The sequence below is a fragment of the Alligator sinensis genome, unplaced genomic scaffold, assembly GCF_000455745.1.
Source record: "Alligator sinensis unplaced genomic scaffold, ASM45574v1 scaffold388_2, whole genome shotgun sequence".
Taxonomy (NCBI): domain Eukaryota; kingdom Metazoa; phylum Chordata; order Crocodylia; family Alligatoridae; genus Alligator; species Alligator sinensis.
This window is the reverse complement of record NW_005842102.1, coordinates 686,581-705,909: the sequence shown is the minus strand read 5'-3', so window position 1 is coordinate 705,909 and position 19,329 is coordinate 686,581. Positions and strand designations below refer to the sequence as shown.

Below are 19,329 nucleotides of genomic sequence, written 5' to 3'. Positions count from 1 at the left end.
GCAATTGGCTGGCTTTATCTGCTCTGGTGCTTTTTAATCTAGTGTTCTGTTCCTTCTCATCTATTACAGCCCTGAGTCTATCTAATGATCTCTATAATACTTCTGTCAGACTGTGGGTTGCATCACATGTTACTTGGCAGGCCTAGCAGTGAAGGGGGGACTGCAGTGAAGTAAGTGCATCAGCAGACGCATAAGATCAAAGCAGCAGTAAGACACTGAGTTAGAGGCTTTAAACACAAGGTGGACTGCAGCTGGTATAGTGCTGAGGGCAAGGCTTGCCCCTTTCTTGAATAGGCTTGGCTTGGCTGCCAAGCAAGCAGTGGGGCGTGACTGCCTTTGTCAGCTGTGCTAGCAGGCACCTAGACATCGGAATGCACTGAGCCTGAAAAATGTACTGTGGCAGAGCACTGAGCTAAACAGTACCAGGCAAGTGGGCTAAAGTCCAAGCAGGATTGCTCACATGCCTGTCAGCTAAAAGCCTTTCCCATCTGGTTCTTGTCCCTTGTAGGAAAGACCCTTATCAAAGTGGGAGAGACCCAGAGGCGGCTGGGAGCAGCTGAACGAGACTTCATCCACTCTTCCTCCATCAACTTCCTGACTCCTTTGCGCAACTTCTTGGAAGGGGATTGGCGAACTATCTCTGTAAGTTGGGGGGAGGAGGGGAAAGAAGGAGAAATGAATCGGTCTTCTCATGATTCTCCAAATTCTTCCCCTTGGGAAACGTGCATCTCTAAATGAGACTAGGGAACCCTTCCAAACTTAAAACAGTTCTGCTAAAGGCAGGGGGAAGAAGACTCCAGAGTTTCTAGCTTCTCACCCCAGCTGTCATGGGTTCTGCTTTTCAGTTTGGAGAAGGAAAGAAAGCTTCCCCTTTACCTCCTTCCTGAAGGCTAGTTGATCACTTTCCATTACTTATAGCCTAGTTGGCATTTCCAGCCAGGCTTCAAGCTCCCCCTGAGCCTCTCGGAGACTGATCTGTATCCTTGGTGCTGCTGGGTCCAGAGCTTCTGCCAGCAGTGTAAGTACATTAGCCATGTTCTGTCTGCACTTGGAATAAAGTTATGGAGCATATGATGTCTGTCGCCAAAAAGGTTTTTCTGCCCAAGCCCTGTATTTCCACATGCTCTCTTCATACCCTCTTCCCCCTCAACCTTCCTTCCCTTCCAGAAAGAGAGGAGAATCCTGCAGAACCGTCGTCTGGATCTGGATGTCTCCAAGGCCAGGTTGAAGAAAGCCAAGGCAGCTGAGGCAAAAGCAGCGGTAACTTGCCCAATTCCCTTCCTTTCTTCTGCTTGCTAGGTCTTGCCTGGCATGTCTGAAAGGGGTGATGAGTGGCTTCATGACGTCAAATCAGTCTTGCATTGCTGTCTCCACTGGATCTCTGGGAGGAGGGGGTGGGGATGGCAGTCCTCCCTCACAAGTGGAGGGAGGAACTCCTCTTTGGAAATGAACTAACTTCAGGGCACCTGTTGACTGTAGGAGGCACATGCCTGCTTCATGAATACAGCCCCACTGGGGAAGGTGGGAGTGGTTGGGATATATCTTTTGCTGCTAAAGTCTGTGAACTGGCATGCGAGACCCTGCTTTCCAACTAGCTGACAAAGGTTCCCAGCTGTTCTGAGATTGGCTGAGATCAGGGTGGAGCTTGTGCTACTAACTACATAGTCTTCAGAAGACAGTTTTCTAATGAGAAATGTCTAAAACAATGTTCAGGGTCAGGAAAGCAATAGTCTTGATTAATTGCTTCTTTGGCTACTCAAGTTGTCTAGATGAAGATGCAGCAACAATGTCAAGCATAAGTCTAGCAGTGAAAAGAGCAAGCTGGCCCCTCTCGTATCACCACCTTTACTCAAAAGCATGGAGTTTAAGCTTTGTTCACAAGTCTGGTTCCAGAATCTGGGTTTGAAGTAGGGAGCCAAAGAGATGGGGCTTAGCTCAACAGGACCCTCCTGCATGAGCTTCAGATTTATACATGGTGAAGAGGGAGCCTTGCTCTGATTTCTGGACTGAGTAAATGGGACTGGAAGTGCTTCTAAACCATAACTCCTTTGATCAGAACTGTATCTAGGTAACCGGGTGTCTAAAGCACTAAGGTCTCTGCTATGCCAGGGTTCTCTTAGCCAGAAGGAAAAGCTAGCAAGAATGCAGCTGGGCTTCCTGGAATAATATCCTGTTTAAACAAGATACTGCAATCAAGAGGAAAGTAAAATCTAGATGCTAATGTATGGGCCACAACAATGTCAAGCCTTTAGGCTTGCACTAAGACTACTGACTTCTGCTAGTTAGCAACCAACTGGCTCCAATCAGAACAAGTTGGAATCTTTGTCAGCCTTCATGTACTACAGAATGCCAGACTGGGGCTCCTGGCATGCTCCATCATTCCAGCCACTAAAAGTGGTAGGGTGCTATTTTGTCTTAACGCTACCTAGATGAAGCACTCCCTGGGGGTTTTCATTCTCTTCCAACTCTAGTTCGTGTTATGGATTCCACCTTAAATGAGGAATATGGATAGCTGTTCTGATTTCTGTCCTTTTGGCCAGCAGGCCTGTCTGAAGCCTGGTGCAGAGCAAGTAGAGGGAGAAGAGCCTTAGGGCTGAAGGGGATTGATCCTGAGAGACTAGCAGGTGGTGACTTCCTGTGTACACTGTCCTGCCACTGGGCCTGTGGTTCCATCCAATGTGGAACAGTTCTTAGTTGCAGGAGAAATTGCCTTGCACTAGGGTTTTCTCCAGCTTCATCCACCCCGTCAAATGCCAGTTTTCCCCACACATGTTGGAGGGCTCTATTCCTGGGTTCCAGGAGGCAAATGGTGGCCTTTTCAATGTCAGTCTGTAGGAGACCAAAAATGTAACCGCCTCTGCCCCATGTCCTACTGGGCTTGGTACCAGGTTGCACCAGTTGCCAAACACTAACCCCTTCTTGCTTCCTGTCTTGATCTCTTGGCTGAGCATTATGGGCTGTCTTTCCCCCTTGGCCTTCAGTACAGGAGCTGCCCAGTGGCTGTATTGGTATAAATCCTGCAGAAGCACATGGTAACCCAATGCCCCTGGAAGGCTTGGCTTAGTTGCATTTCAACAGTTGTGCTGGCACACAGCACTGATCTAAGCTCTGAAGCTTCAGAATTACTGCTGCCTTTGAAGCACCCTAATCTTGAGTACTCCAGTCACAGCTGTGAGGACCGTAGTTCAGTGCCTGAACAGCAAAGCTGGTGTTTCCATGCATCTTCAACAACCTGTAGAAATGCAGCTATTTACATGGAATCCTGCTCCCTGGGAACACACCTCTTTAATGCAGATGAACAATCCTGGACCGGGTGACCCATGCTGGCATCCAAGTCCTTCAAAATCCTCATAGAACAACCTGACTCTTAACCGGACAGCTCATAAAGACCAATTCCCTGGACTTGGGAAAGAGGGCACTGTGGTGCGCTTCTGTGCCTGTTGCTACCAGAGTCAAGTCCCATACAGTAGATCGGAGCGGGCAGTTATTTTGGGCAGAGGGACGCTTACTTAGTCTCAGCAAGCCATCGAGGGCCGCATGACAGGCACCCCATGGGAGACTAATATTAAATTTTCGAAATTTTTTAGGGGCTCCGCGGGCCAGATAGAATGGTCTGGCAGTCCACATCTGGCCCCTGGGCTGCATTTTGCCCACCCCTGCAGTAGATGAACAGAAAATGTCAACACATGGGGTGGGGGGTGTTTATTTTGGACCCTATAGCTGGGTACATTAACAAATGTGATTATCTTAGAACAAGAGCTTAATTGTCTGTAAACACATTGATTCACAATTAGATATAATCATGTCATGCCCAACTGTTTTTAGTGTGATTACACTTGGGCTATGGTTGTCAGCATCTGGACAAGCTGATTCTAATCTCATTGCTTTCACTGGGACTCTAATCAAGTTTACTCTCTCTCCAGCCTTCGGTTCTCCCAGCTCACAGACACGTGCTAATGCCCCCCTCAGGGTAGTGAAGAATTTGTTTCTGCTTCTCATTTCCCTCGGCTTTTGTTTCTCCTGGTTGAGGCCAGTGCCTCCAAACCAGGGAGCTGCTGTTCTGTCTTGTGTGTGCATGTGTGTGTCCCATGAGCCTCTGGAGTTCTGTCCTTCACGTTGATGCTGTTTTGTTCACTAACCTTTCTGTTTTTTGTTTTTTTTGTAATTTGCTCAGTGTGAGGGAGATGTGAGTATTAACCATGTCAATAGTGCTGTGATGTCTTTCCCCAATGCCTCTCATTGTCCCCCCCCTCCCATTTAAACACAACCCGTCTGTCCACCATCAGCCCACATTCTGAAGGGCTTGTAGTTGACTGACAGGCCCCAAGATGTTGGAAACCTAGCTGTGTGCCTGCAGCCCTTTAGGAGCGTTCACTTGGTTTCCATTAGAGCCTCTTGCAAGCAGTGCTCAAAGGAGGCAGCATCCCATGTAAAGACCTGATCATGATCCTTGCCTCAAGGTGGAAGAAGGGTGGTTTTGGGGAATGAGGATCTCTCCTTGGGAAGGGCAGGATGGGACACTTGGAGACAATGACGGGCAGTGATTGAACCTGGTCTGCAGTGCTGTACTGTCCTTCTCAAGCCTCAGGGCTCTGCCCTCTCTTCCTGCCCACTACAAGATTGGAGGGTAGAAGTCCATTCAGCTTTCATAGCTTTCTGACCACTGCTTGCAAATGAAACCTGTGGGTGCACAGGGGTTCCAGGGCAGCTTGCCATGTACCAAAAGACCAATTCTGTGAGTCCAAGAAATGATCCTGGAGACCACAAGATACAGGTCCTTCTAACCTAAGGGCATCTATTTGCTATGGAGCGTTCCTCCTACCTTCTGTGGCTGGGCTTTGTCACCATGCATTACTTGAACACTTCATCAGCTGATGCATTTCTGTTCAGATTTTTTTTTCCAGCATAGGAAATGGTTTCCACTTCCCTGAAAAATGGGGAGGGAGGGAGGGAGAGGTTGGGGGTTAGGCTATAAATAATGCCTTCTCTGAGGCTGGCTGACTTCTCTTCCACCCAAAACTGGGCTTTTTCATAGCAGAGCTATTGGCAACATTCAGGCAGCAGTATAACAGCAGTACAAATTAGGCCAGCTCACTTAAGTAGATTTGGGTATTGCAGATTATAGCTTTCTGGCTGTGGTTCATGGGCTGAATCATGTGACAGGGTTGCATAGCAGTTCATTGTACTAGCAAAATGCACTAGGCCACATTTGGATGAGTTGTACTAGTACAAGCCCCTCCACTTCTAATTTAAACAAGTGGGCTGAATGTTAATGCTCCCCTGTAGGCAGACACCATTGCATGTATAAAAATGGCATCTGCTTTCCATCTAGATCCAAACCAAAGCTGTCCTATGACAAAGTGGTTAATAAGAACACAGCATGTGATTGGTTGGGTGGGGGGAGGACAGGGAGGGTAGCACTGGATCACACTTCCACCATCACAAATGGTGCTTCTGTCTACCATGTTCCATATGCTCATGACACAAGTATTTGCCACTGGCCCTTCCAAACCTGTCTGCCTCAGCAGCACGATTCAGCTATGAACAAGGTTGCTTGGCTATTTCTATGACTTTGTCTGAAGCATTTGCAGACACTCTACACAAGCTGCCTAGAGTCCTTTGTCAGCAAGGCTGTGGTCTGGATGGGCTGCTATGCATGATGAAGGGGACTTAGAGTTTCAAAGGCGGCAACACCACTCATGAGAAGAATGGAACAGAGGCTGTTGTGTAGAAACGTGCCCAAATGAGGGGAATGGAGCCAAGGGATGAGGCTGTATCTTGTCTCCGTCCCCATTCACTAGGAACTTGGGTAGATAAAGCACACTCCCTTGGAAACAATGCTGGATGCTAGAACAGTGTGCCCTTGCATGTTGTTGCTGTCCTGAGACTTAAACTGGCTGCCTATTCATCACTTATTACCTCTGAACCTTAAGCTGAAGGTAAAAAGGAGCAGTTGGTTTCAAGGTCACTTAAACTAGCCAGTCAGAGCAGGAGCAGGCAATTCGCATGACTAGGCATGAGCCTATATGGCAACAATGTGATTTGCAAGGTCTAGAAGTGGCTTAGCTGTCACCTGCCTGAGCTGCTCCAGAGTATAGATTAGGTCCTCAACTCTGGAAGACCTTTTTCCATCTGTTCCCTGTACCTGGGATATTACAGCCCTTTATGAATTGCACAAGATCCACTAGAAACAGTGGCAAGGGTAGGGGGAAGTGCTAACCCCTTCCCCCTCCACTGGGTTGGATTTCCATTGACTCTTCTGCATGACTTGTACATGAAACTCTATTCCCCCTCCCTAGGCTGTGCCTGACTTTCACGAGACTAGACCTCGTAATTTCGTTCTCTCCGCCAGCGCATCAGCGGTAAGACCACCTCATCCTCATCTAGCCATCTCGTTTCCAACTTTTCTCTCCACTTGACTTCAACTTGGACCCAGCGTTTTGCTGTTTTCAACATTTTAATGTGAAATGGGCTGCTCAGGAGCTCTCCTTTCCTACCCAACTTGCCCTCTGGTAGGAACAGGGATGCACTGCAAATAGACTAGGGACTCATAGTTGAAGATGACTGGAAGCATGGTATTTGGCCTACTCCTTTTCCTTCTCATTCATGCTCTTCCCAGCCCACGCTGGGAATTTTCTGCCAGTTTCTCAGTTCTTCTTAAAGCAGCTGGGAAGAAGGATAATACAGTTAGTCCAAAGGTGACTTTCTTAGACTTATTTAATCCATATTAGGGGTATAGTAGCATCCCTGGCTGGGTACAAGGTATATGACCAGTAGTCCAGTATCAGTGTTTGTGCTCTGAAGTTCAGGAGACTTCTAGTTGTGTTTGCCCCTGGTTTTATTGATGCTGTTTGAAGGGGCTTTGCCACCTGTGGCTTCAGTGATAGCAGGCCAGTGGTTGAGGCTTTTACCTTTATCTCTCTTCAATCTGGAGCTTCCTATGCTTTTTGGAAGTGAAGGAAAGGGTAGTGAGGGCAGCTGGTAGGATTCTGGTGTATAGATGATGCTGTTAAGTTGTGCTGGGGGTGGCTGTTGTGCATTGAGTGTCTGAACCATCAATTTTCAGTGCTGTGCTCATGGCTCGCCATTGCACGATGTCCCGTTCTCTCGTTAAAATGTTGAAAACTGACTGTCTTGCTTCCTGAACCACTTGTGAAACAACACTGATGTCTCTTGGGTTTAGAGTAGCCTGTGCCTGGGAAGATTGGAATAGCAGTATAGGTATGAAATGAGGAAGTCCAATGCACTGGATGGCAGTAACTTTCTGTAGTTAGCTGAATATACTTATGGGTCTCCCAAAAAGAAGAGAATGCATCTAGCCTGGTCACATCAGTGTTGGTTTCACAGGGATTCTGTCCTTGCCCTTTTAGATAATGATGCTGGTGATGCAGATGGCTTCATAGCTTTACTTTTTTTGATTTTTCCTGTGAAGCAGTTCCCAACAAAGGAGACTGCTCAGTAACTGTCTTGCTTTTAACAACCTATTACTGAGGAGACTGAGAAATTGCTGCAGTTAGTCTCCTCCAGAGTGGCACTTCCAATCCAATCTACAACTCTGGCTTTCTGGCTGGGAGATTAGACCATTCAAGGGCAGTGGGGATATTGCAGTAACACATTTGACTTGAGCCCTAGAAAAACAGGGAGAAAAGGATGGGGGGGAATAATGCTAGCTTCTTGTTGGCACTTTAAGGTTTCTGATCAGTCCAGGTTGGACTGAACACCCTTGCTGTCTCAAACGAAGACTGAAGAGTGAAAATGCTGGTAAGATGCAACTGTTCAATTTTTTTCCCTGGATTTCCAGGGCTCCTAGCCACACTAGAAGCTGTAACTACAGGTCAGTTGCCATATCCAAGGTTCAGCCAGCACTGACTTGGGGTGAGAGTGGAAGTTCAAGAGTAACTTGTCTGTAACTCCACTGACTCTGCAGGTGTTTGGCATAGCACAGGAATGGCTTTCCCTTCCAGTTCTTTTCCTCTAAAGTCATTTGGAGGCCCTGGGAATTGAGGCAGCATTAACTTGGAGTCTGTCTGGCTTGCCTCTTGGGTTTTGTGCTGTGGCAAATCCAAGCATGCCCTCCATCTACAAGAGCTCTGTACAATTTGCCCTTAATAGTACAGCTTCTCATGCAAATCTTGCCAGCTAGCTCCTATGGATCTCAACAGTATAAGGTTGGGATTTCCTTTTTCATGAAGTGCCCAACAAGGTTCTAGCTGCTTTATCTGTTCACAAATTTAGCCTCTCTGGTAGTGCTCAAAGGTGAATGGAGAAGAAGTGCCATCTTGGGTCCTGTCTCTGCTGGTTTGGGGACACTGCAGTGGCACCTCTTGGTGGGTTTGGCCACCAATGGTAGCTGAAGGGATGCAACTTGGTTCCCTCTTCCAATGCAGGCAGGACTCCCCTTTAATGGTAGAGTTTTTTTTTCTAGGTAGTCTGCAATGCCAGCATCCATCCCAAAGGGTCTGGCATCCCAGTGGGGAAGGAACCCTTCAGGCTGTCACTGTGTTCCTCTTCTAGCCCAAACTCCATGCTCCTTGGCTGGCTGGCTGGCTGTCTAACCTGATGGTAACCCTTTCACTCCTGTAGTTGTAGCTGCTAATCTTGCTTTTGCTGGGTTCCCCTTCCCCTCCCCCTCTTGGAAGGAGGGATTGTTACCACAAAGTAACTGCTCTTTGTGCAGGTGAGTGAGTGACAAACTGATCAGCCGGTTCATAGGCTGAGGTTGAGTGTTGTGTGTGTTTTGTTTTTTTTTTTTTTTTCTTCCCCTAACTACATTTTCTTTGGATGGGGTCAGATGCTATTCTAGTACTAGATGGACTAAGACATAGGTGGGTTTTTCCCTTTTGGGAAGGGTAGGGGGAGAAGGACTGGGATAGTACTTTTATGTCCTGTACAGTCTTATCTTACTGAGGTCATTCTAGAAATGGATGAACCTTTTGAAAACACATTTTTTTTTTTTTTCTTTCTTAACCTGCTCTTGTTCAGCTGCATGTGTTGATTCTGGCTGGGAGTTTAGAGCAAGGACTGGCTGCTCTTTGCCATAATGTGACCCAGAATAATATGGGTGCATAATCCAACATAGGTTTAAGTGGCTCCCTTCTTGGAGGGCCCTTGCATACCCACTTCCTCACCATGCTCTGCTTCTAGCATGGGCTCTAAGGAAAACCTATTGGGCAGCCCTGAGGAGGGGTCCTCTGGTTCTAGATGGACTTTTTCCTCTAATGTTAAGACTTTCAATGCAACAGCTTGGAGGGGGAGGGAAGAACGTTCCTTCCTTATTAGATAAGGATGGTTGGGGACGGCTGGAGATGTAGAATGCAACATGTTATCCTGGCTCTACCTGATGCTGTCCTGATGGCTCTAGGAGCATCAGATGAACTGTTGAGATTCTCTAAAATGAACCTGATTACATCTGTGGCTGTACAGATAGACCACATGGCCAGCCATGCACTTGAATGAGACTGCTGCAAAGGAGGGTAGATCCCAACGGATCTAGTCAGCAAGCTCAGCCCACTGTACTCCCCTGAGAAACCTGTATGGAAATGTAGGGTCAGCTAGGTGGCTAGGATCTTTGTAGCCCATTGGAAGGTGGAGGTGTGAACCCTCCTATTAACAAGAAGAGCATGGTTCTTGGACGGTCGTTTGTCTCAGAGGCTGAGGGAAAGGCTGTTTTGACTAAAGGCCTGTCCTGCTAGGAGTATCTGCATCTGTCTTGTGCTTGAAATAGATGTGGAAACTGATTGGCAAAAAGGGCTTGTCCTTATGGAAACAGTGCAAGGTAAAAGTTGGACACATGGCCAAGCCTTCTTAAAGCACACAAAGCTAAAGTAGTGTCCTAGGCCCTGTACTAAAAGGTGTACTTCTGGTTGTGGCACAGTTCAGGGGAGTGGATAACCCCAGGTATGGGCTGGAAGGGGGCCTGAAGTTTCAGGGACTTGAGAACTGTCGGCAAACAATACGATCTTTCAGTGCATGATTTAGTAATGAGCCATGTAGTATGAGTGCTGCTGTTTTCTATAAGAGCACTGCAGATCTGCAAAATGCAGTCTGGCTGGAGACCTCACTCTGGCTTTAACTTCTAAAATGGCCTGTGGTACTGCAAAAGGGAGGGGTGTGGTTCTTGCTGGCCAGGAAACATGGCTACATTACTTGACCTCTGTTCTACCCTAAGATGCCTTTCTTCCATCAAGGCAATCCAGTTCATCTTAAGCTTAAGTGCCAGGAGGCTGTCTGCATGAGGAGTCTCTAGTTCCTGAGAAACATCTTTCAGTCCATCAAATAATTAGGGACATTGCCCACTATAAAGTCTCTGCAGTGGCCCATATGCCCCCCAATAGCTAACAGTGACAGTCTTCATGGGGTCAGTGCTAGAGGGAAGCTTCCCACCAGGGCAAGGACAAGGCTGAGGACCTTCTATGAAGAATCAGTGTTTTCCTGCCTCTGTTCTCTCCTCCACAACCCCAATGTTATATGTGTGTGTGTGTGTGTGTGTGTGTGTGTGTGTGTGTGGTTTGTTCTTTTGGGGTTGTTTTTTTTTTTTTTGTTGACTCTTATTCCATATCCCACAGCCAGATCCCAGAGAGCAGCTGATACTGACTGCCTCAGACAATGCTCCTTAAGGATTACACTTGGGAGAGGGAAGAGATTTTGCTTCATGGATGCTGGAGCAAAAGGAAGCTGCCTTCTCACAAGGCAGAGTTCTTTGAAGAGGGAGGTGGGGAAGGCAATAAGGCAGCTGCCATATACAAGGCACTTGAATAGCTGGTGGCTCAGATGAGTGCTTGTACCCCAGGAGGTATGTTCATAGTCTAACGTAAGGCCTTCAAGATCCTGGCTCCACTCATGTCCACTTGTTCTAACCCGAGTTACAGAATCATGCTGTCCTTCTCATGATAGGGGAGTGGAGGGTAGCAGAGAGATGCCTCCAGGTACTTTGTGCCAGTTTGTCTGGTGCCTTTGCCATATGGAGAAGTCCCTGCCTCACTGCAAAACATTGTAGAAGATGTTGCCCTCACTCCTACGCCACAGACCTCAAGGGTCATGCATCATAGCCTTGCTAATCTCCTGAGCTGGCTGTTCAAAGATGCTCGATTCCACCCACCCTTTAAGCCTCAGCACAGCCTGACCCTGCCTCTAGTATTCTTCAGGCCTAGAGCTTAAAAAAAATGCTGAAGCTGTAGCCCACTGGACATCAAGGCCCAGTGTGTTCAGAGCCTAGCATAATTAAAAGATCTCTTGTCCTCACATCAGTGGGGATGAGTGGAATTAAGGGGTTCCTTGAAAAAGGGAAGGTGCCTTGTCTGGGGCATGAAATGGTCTCCTGCTGCTGGGTGAAGGGCTGATGTGTTCCTGGAGCTGGCCTGCTGCATCACCTGTGGAGTAGCCCAGCCAATTACTGTGATTGCTGAATGCTTCTTGAAGTCTCAACACTGACCTCCTTTCCTGTTGCTCTGTGGCCCCCTCCCCACAGCTTTGGAACGACGAGGTGGAAAAAGTAAGTACCTGGGCAAAAAACCCTCTCTAACCTTCTCAGAAATGCTAGTCATGCTGCCCTGGGTAGGGGAGGAGGCAAATGTAAATGATGCAGACTCATTCCCCTCTTAGGCACAGAGTGGGCAGTGAATCAACAGTGCATTGCCACTGGAAGCAGCTTGGGCTGCTGTTGGCAATGCCCTTGATTCTTTCACAGGGGAGTAGCAAGGTGGTTAAGGAACCTACCTCCTAATTGTTTCCAATCCTGGCATTGTTAGAAAGCTGTGACCCTACCTAGGCCTCTACTGGGGGAGGGGGGAGGTGGTGACCAGCAGTCCTGTAAGAGCTTTATTTTACACAAGACAGATGCATTTGAACTGCTAACACAGTTAATCTCTCCCAGCACAACCCCACCTGCAGAGTGATATGCTAAGAAGCTCATCTAGTAGTGTCTCTCCTTTCTGTTCTGGAGGAATCTGTCCTAAATAGTTCTAGACTCCCAGACAGGTATAACCAAGCAAAAGGATTTCCCATGACAACTCTAGATGCTCCTTGGGGAGCGTGGTTGGAAGAGAATTGGATGTTCTGGGTTTGGCTCAAGAGTCTTGACTTGTGAGAGGAGTGTCTGATGCAGGGGTAACACCCTGGTCAGCATGTGCTTCCCACCCCGTCAGATCCATGGAAAATGGATATCTGACTTATTCTCATGGCAGTATTGGATGATCTTTGTCCCTTTTTAGGATGAACAGCAGTGTAAATTTACACTGTAGAAAGATGGACATACCCGTATTGCATCTCTGGTCCCTCCCTGTGGATTTTGGCCAAATCCACAAATGGTATCTGAGCCTGGCATGCTCGGTGTCAGAGAGCAGGGCTAGAATAGTTTGAGACAGAGCTGTGCTGGTAGAACAAGGCAGAGAGATGCTCTACAGCTTTTTTTCCCTTTTCTTGGTATCTGTCGGTGCCACAGGTCTCTAACACGGAACTCTCATGCTAGTCTCATAGTTGTATCAAAATGCAAATTGGCTGTTCTCCACCTAGCTTCCTCTACCTTAAAACCCTGAAACCCCCAGGTAGGCATGGGGATGAGCTCTACTCGTGTGTAAGTGGTTCCTGGTGCCCCTTGTTGTTTGGGGGTGGGGGGTTAATGAGATGCTGCTGGCAGTTGGTGTTTGAAAGGGAGAGCACTGGGTGTGCAAGCTGGCTGCTGCTCAAGTGGCATAATATTTCACACAAGACTGGAAGGGACCTCCAGGGTCATCCAGTTCCCTGCTATTGCAAGCAACTAGGTTGCATAATCACCTTTCATAAACGGATCCTCTGACAACAAGCTGGTTTTGCCTTCCAGAACTCCAGCCTCTGCTGTAGCTGTTAGCCAGCTTTTTTCTAAAGACCTTTTTCAGGGAGGATATAATACATCACTGCTGATACTCCATGAGATCTTTTGTAAATCTCTCACAAAGATGTAAAAAAAACAGCTCAGTCACGCTAGCTTAAAGCAGATCTCCTTTTCAAAGGGTGCTTATTTGGAGCACTTCTAGCTCAGGCAATATCATCCAATGCAAGTCCCACTGGATAGAAGATGGTAGGACCCAGCAGTGTCTCTGCTAGCAAACAAAGCTTTTTGGGGGGTTTTTTTCCACGTAGAAAACACTGGGTTCCTTTCTGAGGATACTGCTGGCAGTTCATAGTCATAAGCCAGAAAAAATCCACTAGGGCCTTGTGTTTGTAAGAAAATGGAGTGGAATAGCTCCCTAAATAACTCCATTCCAGACTCAGTCATTTCAACCCCAGAATAATTAGTATGCTTCCAAAGTGCAAATAGACTCTTTGATACAGATTGAGCCCACACAGCTGTAATTGCACAACAGCTTTGTTCCAGGCCAGCTATGCTAGGCAGATTCCCCAAATATTGTACAATAAGTCCTAAGGCTGTTCCACCCAGCTCTGTTCAGGAGTGAAGCTTACCATAGGGACTCTTCTTGGAGGGAATGATGATATGTTAACACACCTTAGTTACCTCTAGTAGTTGGGGGAAGAGGATGCACTGAAAGCTCTGCCAGTACTCTACTGCTACCATTCAGTGCAACTATCTATTTAACAATTATTCCTACAGTACAAACCTCCCATAGTTTTATCTGCTGTCTACAAGGCCAGTTATGGCTGTTTGCATGTTGATGTTCTGGCCTCTAAATGTTGAACCCACTTCTGAATTCTCCAAACACTGGCGTTGTGGAAGGGAGGGCCTCTCTAGATGTCTTTTGCTGCAGAGTTGTCTTGGAGCTATTGTCCTCAACTTGAGCCTTGTGTTGGAAGGAACCCCTTCCATGGAGATGATGATAGCAGATGTCCCACTAAAACAACCCAGGAATGACTGGAGAGAAGTCTTCCTGCTGGTGGTTTAGTTGCTGTCTCCCCTGTGTGGCTGTGTAAGCTGGCATGGGAGAGAAGCCTTGCTCTGCCGCAGTAGTCTACCATATGCAGGCTGCCTCTGTTTGGGGGTTAGGGTACCTGCTCATTTCTTGGTGGTGCCTTCCTGGCATAGGCAATGGGATGTGGGGCAGTGGTGTGGAGTGCCTTGCATCTTGCAGGCTGTCCCTGCTCTGGTTCCCTCCAGTAGGTTGGAGGGGACTTTATCACCAAACACTGCTCTCCCCTGCTTGCAGGAGAGGGTGATGGGCTACATATGGGCATGGTGGACATGGAGGTTTGTGATCAAGCTTTCAAAAGTGGCCTCTGACTTCTGTAAATGGAGCCCAGTGTGCCTTTAGCCTTGGGTTCTTAGTTCCTGGGTGCATAAGACTCCCATGGACTCAATGGTGTTCAGCCTTCCTGCATACAAGGCTCTCTGAACTCTCAAAATGGTGGTATATGCCACTTCCCCCACTGTTGCCTGTGGAAGGGGTCCCTTGCCTGTGCTCAGCCCATTCCAGGAGAGGAAGGCAGCTTTTTTGCAGTCTAGCTCATGCTCCCTTTGTCTTGCAGGCAGAACATGAGCTTCGGGTGGCCCAGACAGAGTTTGACCGGCAGGCAGAGGTGACGCGTCTCTTGCTGGAGGGGATCAGCAGCACACATGTGAGTGACAGCAATGACTTGGGCTTCCTTCCTGAAGGACACCAGAATGATACTGAGCCTGCCTTGGGTGTGGAAGCAGGGGAGATGACATGTTGCTTGACCATATGGGGTCATAGGACTAACCAGGCCTTATGGTAAACTTGCAACTGTTCAAACATGAGATGAGTCACTTGGGGCTATAGAAGTAATGCAGAAAACCCTGCTGATGTTGAGCGCTGCTGGCATTGATGCACATGACGATGGTAGATATGCCTCTTTCTCCCCATCTTCTACAGGGGAGTATTAAAACTGTAGGGACTGTCCTTCTGGGCTCCAGCCCTTGGCTCAGTCAGATCACAAGGCAGTTTGTCAGCCACCTGCTCCTATGTGGAATCTCTCTAGATTTTTAGAGAAGTCACTGGCATAAATGCACCAGTTGAACAGTATTAATAGGAAAGATTTGACCTTCAATCTTTGTTTTCTATGTCTGTTTCTTTATGGGAGAAAGGACTGAGATTTCCACCTGTAGGGAGGAGTTTAATGTTTCTGCACCTGAACTCCTGGTCAGGCAGTAGGTGACAATTTGCCTTTTCCATTCAGGTGAATCACCTCCGCTGTCTCCATGAGTTTGCAGAATCTCAGACCAACTACTATGCTCAGTGTTACCAGTACATGTTGGACCTGCAGAAGCAGCTGGGCAGGTATGGGACAGGGTCTCCCTGCCTCTTGGAAATTTTTTTTACTTTTGTAGTCTCAGTAGTTTCCAGTTTTCCTCCACCAGCTTTGCAGTGCAAACTTCAATACTAATAGATTTAAAAAATAAGGCCCTCCATATCTTATTTTGGGAAGGGAGCTCAGTGAAGTTCTCTAATGAATACTGTCTAGGTATAGTGGGATTGGAGTGGGTTTTAACTAAGAGAACACCTTTTTAAACAGATGGGTGAATGTGAGCAGATACTGAGCCAAACCAAAACTTAATTTCTAGACATTTTAAAATCTTGTCTCAAATGAGACTTCTCATTAACATAACTCCTTCACCAGGCAAGGAGCTTTCATAGGCTGTATATACGGTCTTTGCAGTCGCTAGTTCTGCATTGTAGGTGGTGTTTGGGCCTAGAGGGTGAGTGGGAGTAATGCAGTCTGTCATTCCGGAATGACTGTTCACAATCCCTCTTGCATTTCTTTCCATGCCTGCAGCTCCAGAGGAGAAATGTAAGTAAGATGTCTTTTGAGAACAGGACCAGGAAAGCTCTTGAGCAGCTTCTCTGTGCCATTTGTGTTCTTGTATAAATGGTGGTACCTGGTTACAGTCCTTAGCCTGCAGGCTCTACTGCCTGTTCTTGGGATGGCACAGCTTGGCCTTGCAAAGGTAGCCTGCTTGGTGCACATGCTACATCCCAGCCAGGGTGCAGTTTCCCTTTGACAGAGAATGGAGGTGGGTGCTAGACAGGCCCTGCCCCCAAGACCTACTACAGCCTCTACAAATGAAGTGCGAGGGGGAAAATGGACAGACTAAACAATGCATCCAAGGTGATGCAGATCCTGAAAGACACTTCAGGAGTCTAGCGAAGGGCCCTAGCCACATCACTACACTTCACCCTTTTGCTTGACAAGTTCTTCCCTGTCCATCCACCTTGCATCTGCAGTACAGTCAATAGGGCCTTCCAGAGTTACTCGTGAACCTTCCGCAGGAGCACTAGTTTAAGTGCACTGGCAGAGATGTCCGGTGCACTATGATAGTTCCTGGTGAGCTGTCTACATGTGCTCTTGTAAACAGTGAACCTGGTCAGGTGCGAGTCACAAAGCCAGACTTCCTAGCAGCTATGAACTGTGAGCAAGCCTTTCGGAGCTACTGACCTGGTGGTCTCTGGATTGAATAAACAACATGTATTGCATGTGCGAAGTGGCAGAAGCCTTGGCTTAATCCTCTTGAGGGTAAGGGTCCGGGTGGCTTGAATGCTTCTTTCAGGGCAGTTCATCAACCAGAAATGTGACCGTGGGTCACTTCTCTTACATGGCTCTGCCTGCTTGAGAAAACTCCTGATGGAGCCTTGCTAACTTGCCTCCTTTCTCTGCCCATGCTTAAGACTTCCAGGCACCTTTGTTGGCAATGCAGAATCCACATCGCCTCCCCCAGCCACCACCTCTCCCACTACTGTTGCTGCTGCCACCATTCCTGTTGTGCCCACCATTCCTGTTGTGCCCACTGTAGTTGGGGCACCCAACCCCACTGCAGCTGCAGAGGGGACACTGAACCCGAATGAAGTCAAGCCCCCTGCCAGTGGGACACGAAAGGCCCGTGTTCTCTATGACTACGAAGCAGCAGACAGCAGTGAGCTGGCACTTCTAGCAGATGAGGTCAGTAGCCTGCCTGGAACGTTTGGCTGCTTTATTGGAACTGCAGCCCTGCCTGAGGGCTGAGTAAGGCCCTGGGCACTGGGACTGACTCTTCTGACACCGTGCTTGCATATCAAAGATGTCAAGCTTTGATGCACAGTATAAACTAGAAGTAGCTGCACTGGTGAAAGGGAAACGATCCAAATGTTTCACTGCCATAGGCCAACCCAGGTCCTATTAAAGCCAAATGATTATGTTCTTGTTCCCACTTGTCAGCATTTCTTATCCAATATTTGAATTCACTGTCAAAGGCACTCCAACAGCTGTCTTGTTTATCTCACCAAGGGGATTGGATAAGGTACTAGAGGCTGAATGGGACAGCAGCTGGTCACTGGACTACTCAAAAGGTCCTGGGAAGAAATACTGTCCAAAATCTGAGATTCCCAGTCCTCATGCTATAGGCAGCAGCAAATTTTGCTCTTTTCTGTCCTAACTTTTTAATTTCCTGAGACTTTGAGCCATGTTGGAGAGCCTTGCAGGCAATGTGGTTTAGAGATCACTTGTCAAAGTAAGCTGAGACTTTAAAAAAACAAAAAAACAAAAAAACAAAAAAACAAAAAAACAAAAAAAAAAAACAACACTCATGGGGATGTCATACATCCTCCTTGTTCTGGTGTCTTGAAAATATGTTAAGGGTTGCTGCTGACACAAACGCCCTTCCAAGTGAGCAGAACACAAAGTTGTTACAGCTAGAACTTTGCAAGTTGGGAAACTGTCCCAAGCAATGGAAAGGTCCTTGAGGATTCCCCAAGTTAAAACTTGTATCTTCTGGTGGGTAAAAGAAGACTAGAGATGTTGATGGCAAAAGTTAGTGGGAAGTCTACATACAGTGCAGGAAACAAACCATAAGTCTAGTCCTTGGCTCCCCCTGCAGTTATCTAATGTTCTGTGTCTCCCTTTTTTTTCCCTCCCCCTCTCAGATGATCACTGTGTACAGCCTGCCGGGCATGGATCCAGACTGGCTGATAGGGGAGAGGGGTAACCAGAAGGGAAAAGTTCCTGTTACCTACTTAGAACTGCTCAGTTAAATGCTGGCGGGAAGGAGATTCTACAAGCAAAATGCATCCCTCCATCTCCTAGCATTTTGAAGGCAGATTTCTTCATGAGACCATTGCTCTCTCTTCAGGGTCAAAACTCACTAACATAGGATTTGAGAAAGGCAATGAGGCTGGTGCTAAATGGTGGGTTTTTGCGGGTGGGGTGTGGGAGAAAAGGGTCACTGTCGCCTTTTCCAGGCCCCAGGACTGAATTCATTAACTACCAATGCTGCCTGTTTTGAGGGTTAGTTGTCATGGACGCATGATGTTCCTTCCCTCCCTGCCCTGGTCTTGTTTAATGCGCTGGCTTCCCAGGAGCCAGCGCTGTCTCCTTGCTCAGCAGCTGCTCGCTGGGGTGGGGATCACAGTTTCTTGTGTTCAGTAGTACCCATCTCTCCCTCTGTCCTTTTTTGTCTCTTTAGATGTTCTTCCTGAGTACTTTTTTTGCCTGGGCCAAACTTTGTGTTCTAGTGGGGACCCAAGTCCCTTTCCAAATCTACCCATGCTTAAACACTAACTGTGGTATGTTCCAACTCCAAAGAACAAACAGATTAAGAGTTTTTCTCTACAGCTGAACAAAGAACTAGTTAAGAAAACAATTCTCAATCCAAAGTACTCTTAGTCTGTGGGTAACAATGTAGGGCTTCATAGCAGCCTTGCTTGGCACTAATAGTGTCTGGCTATGACCTGGTACAGTGACCTGTGAAATGGAAAGAAAGCTTCTCGGATCAGAACAAATTAACTACCCAGGGCCCATATTGCAAGAATGAACTTTCTCAGTGCAAGGGACCATGCATCTTGCTTGCATTTCCTCCAAGAAATTAGTCTTGGGCTGGAAGGAGTTTACAAACCTTTTAAAAGAAACAAAGTAAGCTTTGCTCTGTGTTACTTGTCCAGGCTCACTTATTTTCCTTTTTGTGTGGGTTTTTTTTTTTCCAGGCCTGCTTTTTACAGGGGTGGGGGATTAGCCTGATTAGTTATTTCTTAAATATCAAATTGTTTAATTCTAATGCCTTCCTCCCCTCTAGTAGAGAACAGACCTGGTGTATCCTTATGGCATGAGGGATGTTTCACTGGCACTTCTGACCATATACCAAGCAGCAGTTAAAACTCTCTGCTTTTTTTCACCCCTACCCCATTTGCTCTCAAAGATGCCCTTGTGACTTACCTCCCACCATTCTCTGTGGTGGATTTAAAGTCCTCAATTCTGGGTGAGAAGAGCTAAGTGAAAAGATCTGGATAGTGAAACTAGTCTGTCAGTGAGCTGGGTAGAAAAGTAGCACTTGACTGCACCAAGATCTGTTCCCTACCCTACCCTTGGTATGTCTAGACACTGACTTGCTTGTTTGTTCATTGATCTTTTTGCACTCTT

General features: G+C 47.3%; 1 protein-coding gene across 4 annotated transcripts in view; it reads left to right on the top strand.

Moving 5' to 3' along the window:
* Nucleotides 1-19,323, top strand: part of SH3GLB2 (SH3 domain containing GRB2 like, endophilin B2) — a 31,360-nt gene extending 12,037 nt beyond the window's left edge. The window contains exons 4-12 of one of the 4 annotated variants that reach the window (XM_025204929.1): nt 509-642; nt 1,168-1,260; nt 6,300-6,362; nt 11,468-11,491; nt 14,455-14,544; nt 15,124-15,224; nt 15,721-15,735; nt 16,611-16,881; nt 17,841-19,323. In XM_025204929.1, the coding sequence (XP_025060714.1) occupies nt 509-642; nt 1,168-1,260; nt 6,300-6,362; nt 11,468-11,491; nt 14,455-14,544; nt 15,124-15,224; nt 15,721-15,735; nt 16,611-16,881; nt 17,841-17,948 (899 nt within the window). In that variant the 3' untranslated portion in view covers nt 17,949-19,323. The remainder of the gene's footprint in view (nt 1-508; nt 643-1,167; nt 1,261-6,299; nt 6,363-11,467; nt 11,492-14,454; nt 14,545-15,123; nt 15,225-15,720; nt 15,736-16,610; nt 16,882-17,840) is intronic. The other 3 variants (XM_025204930.1, XM_006024345.2, XM_025204931.1) reach the window with 3 other exon arrangements.
* The last annotated feature ends 6 nt before the right edge of the window (nt 19,324-19,329 follow it).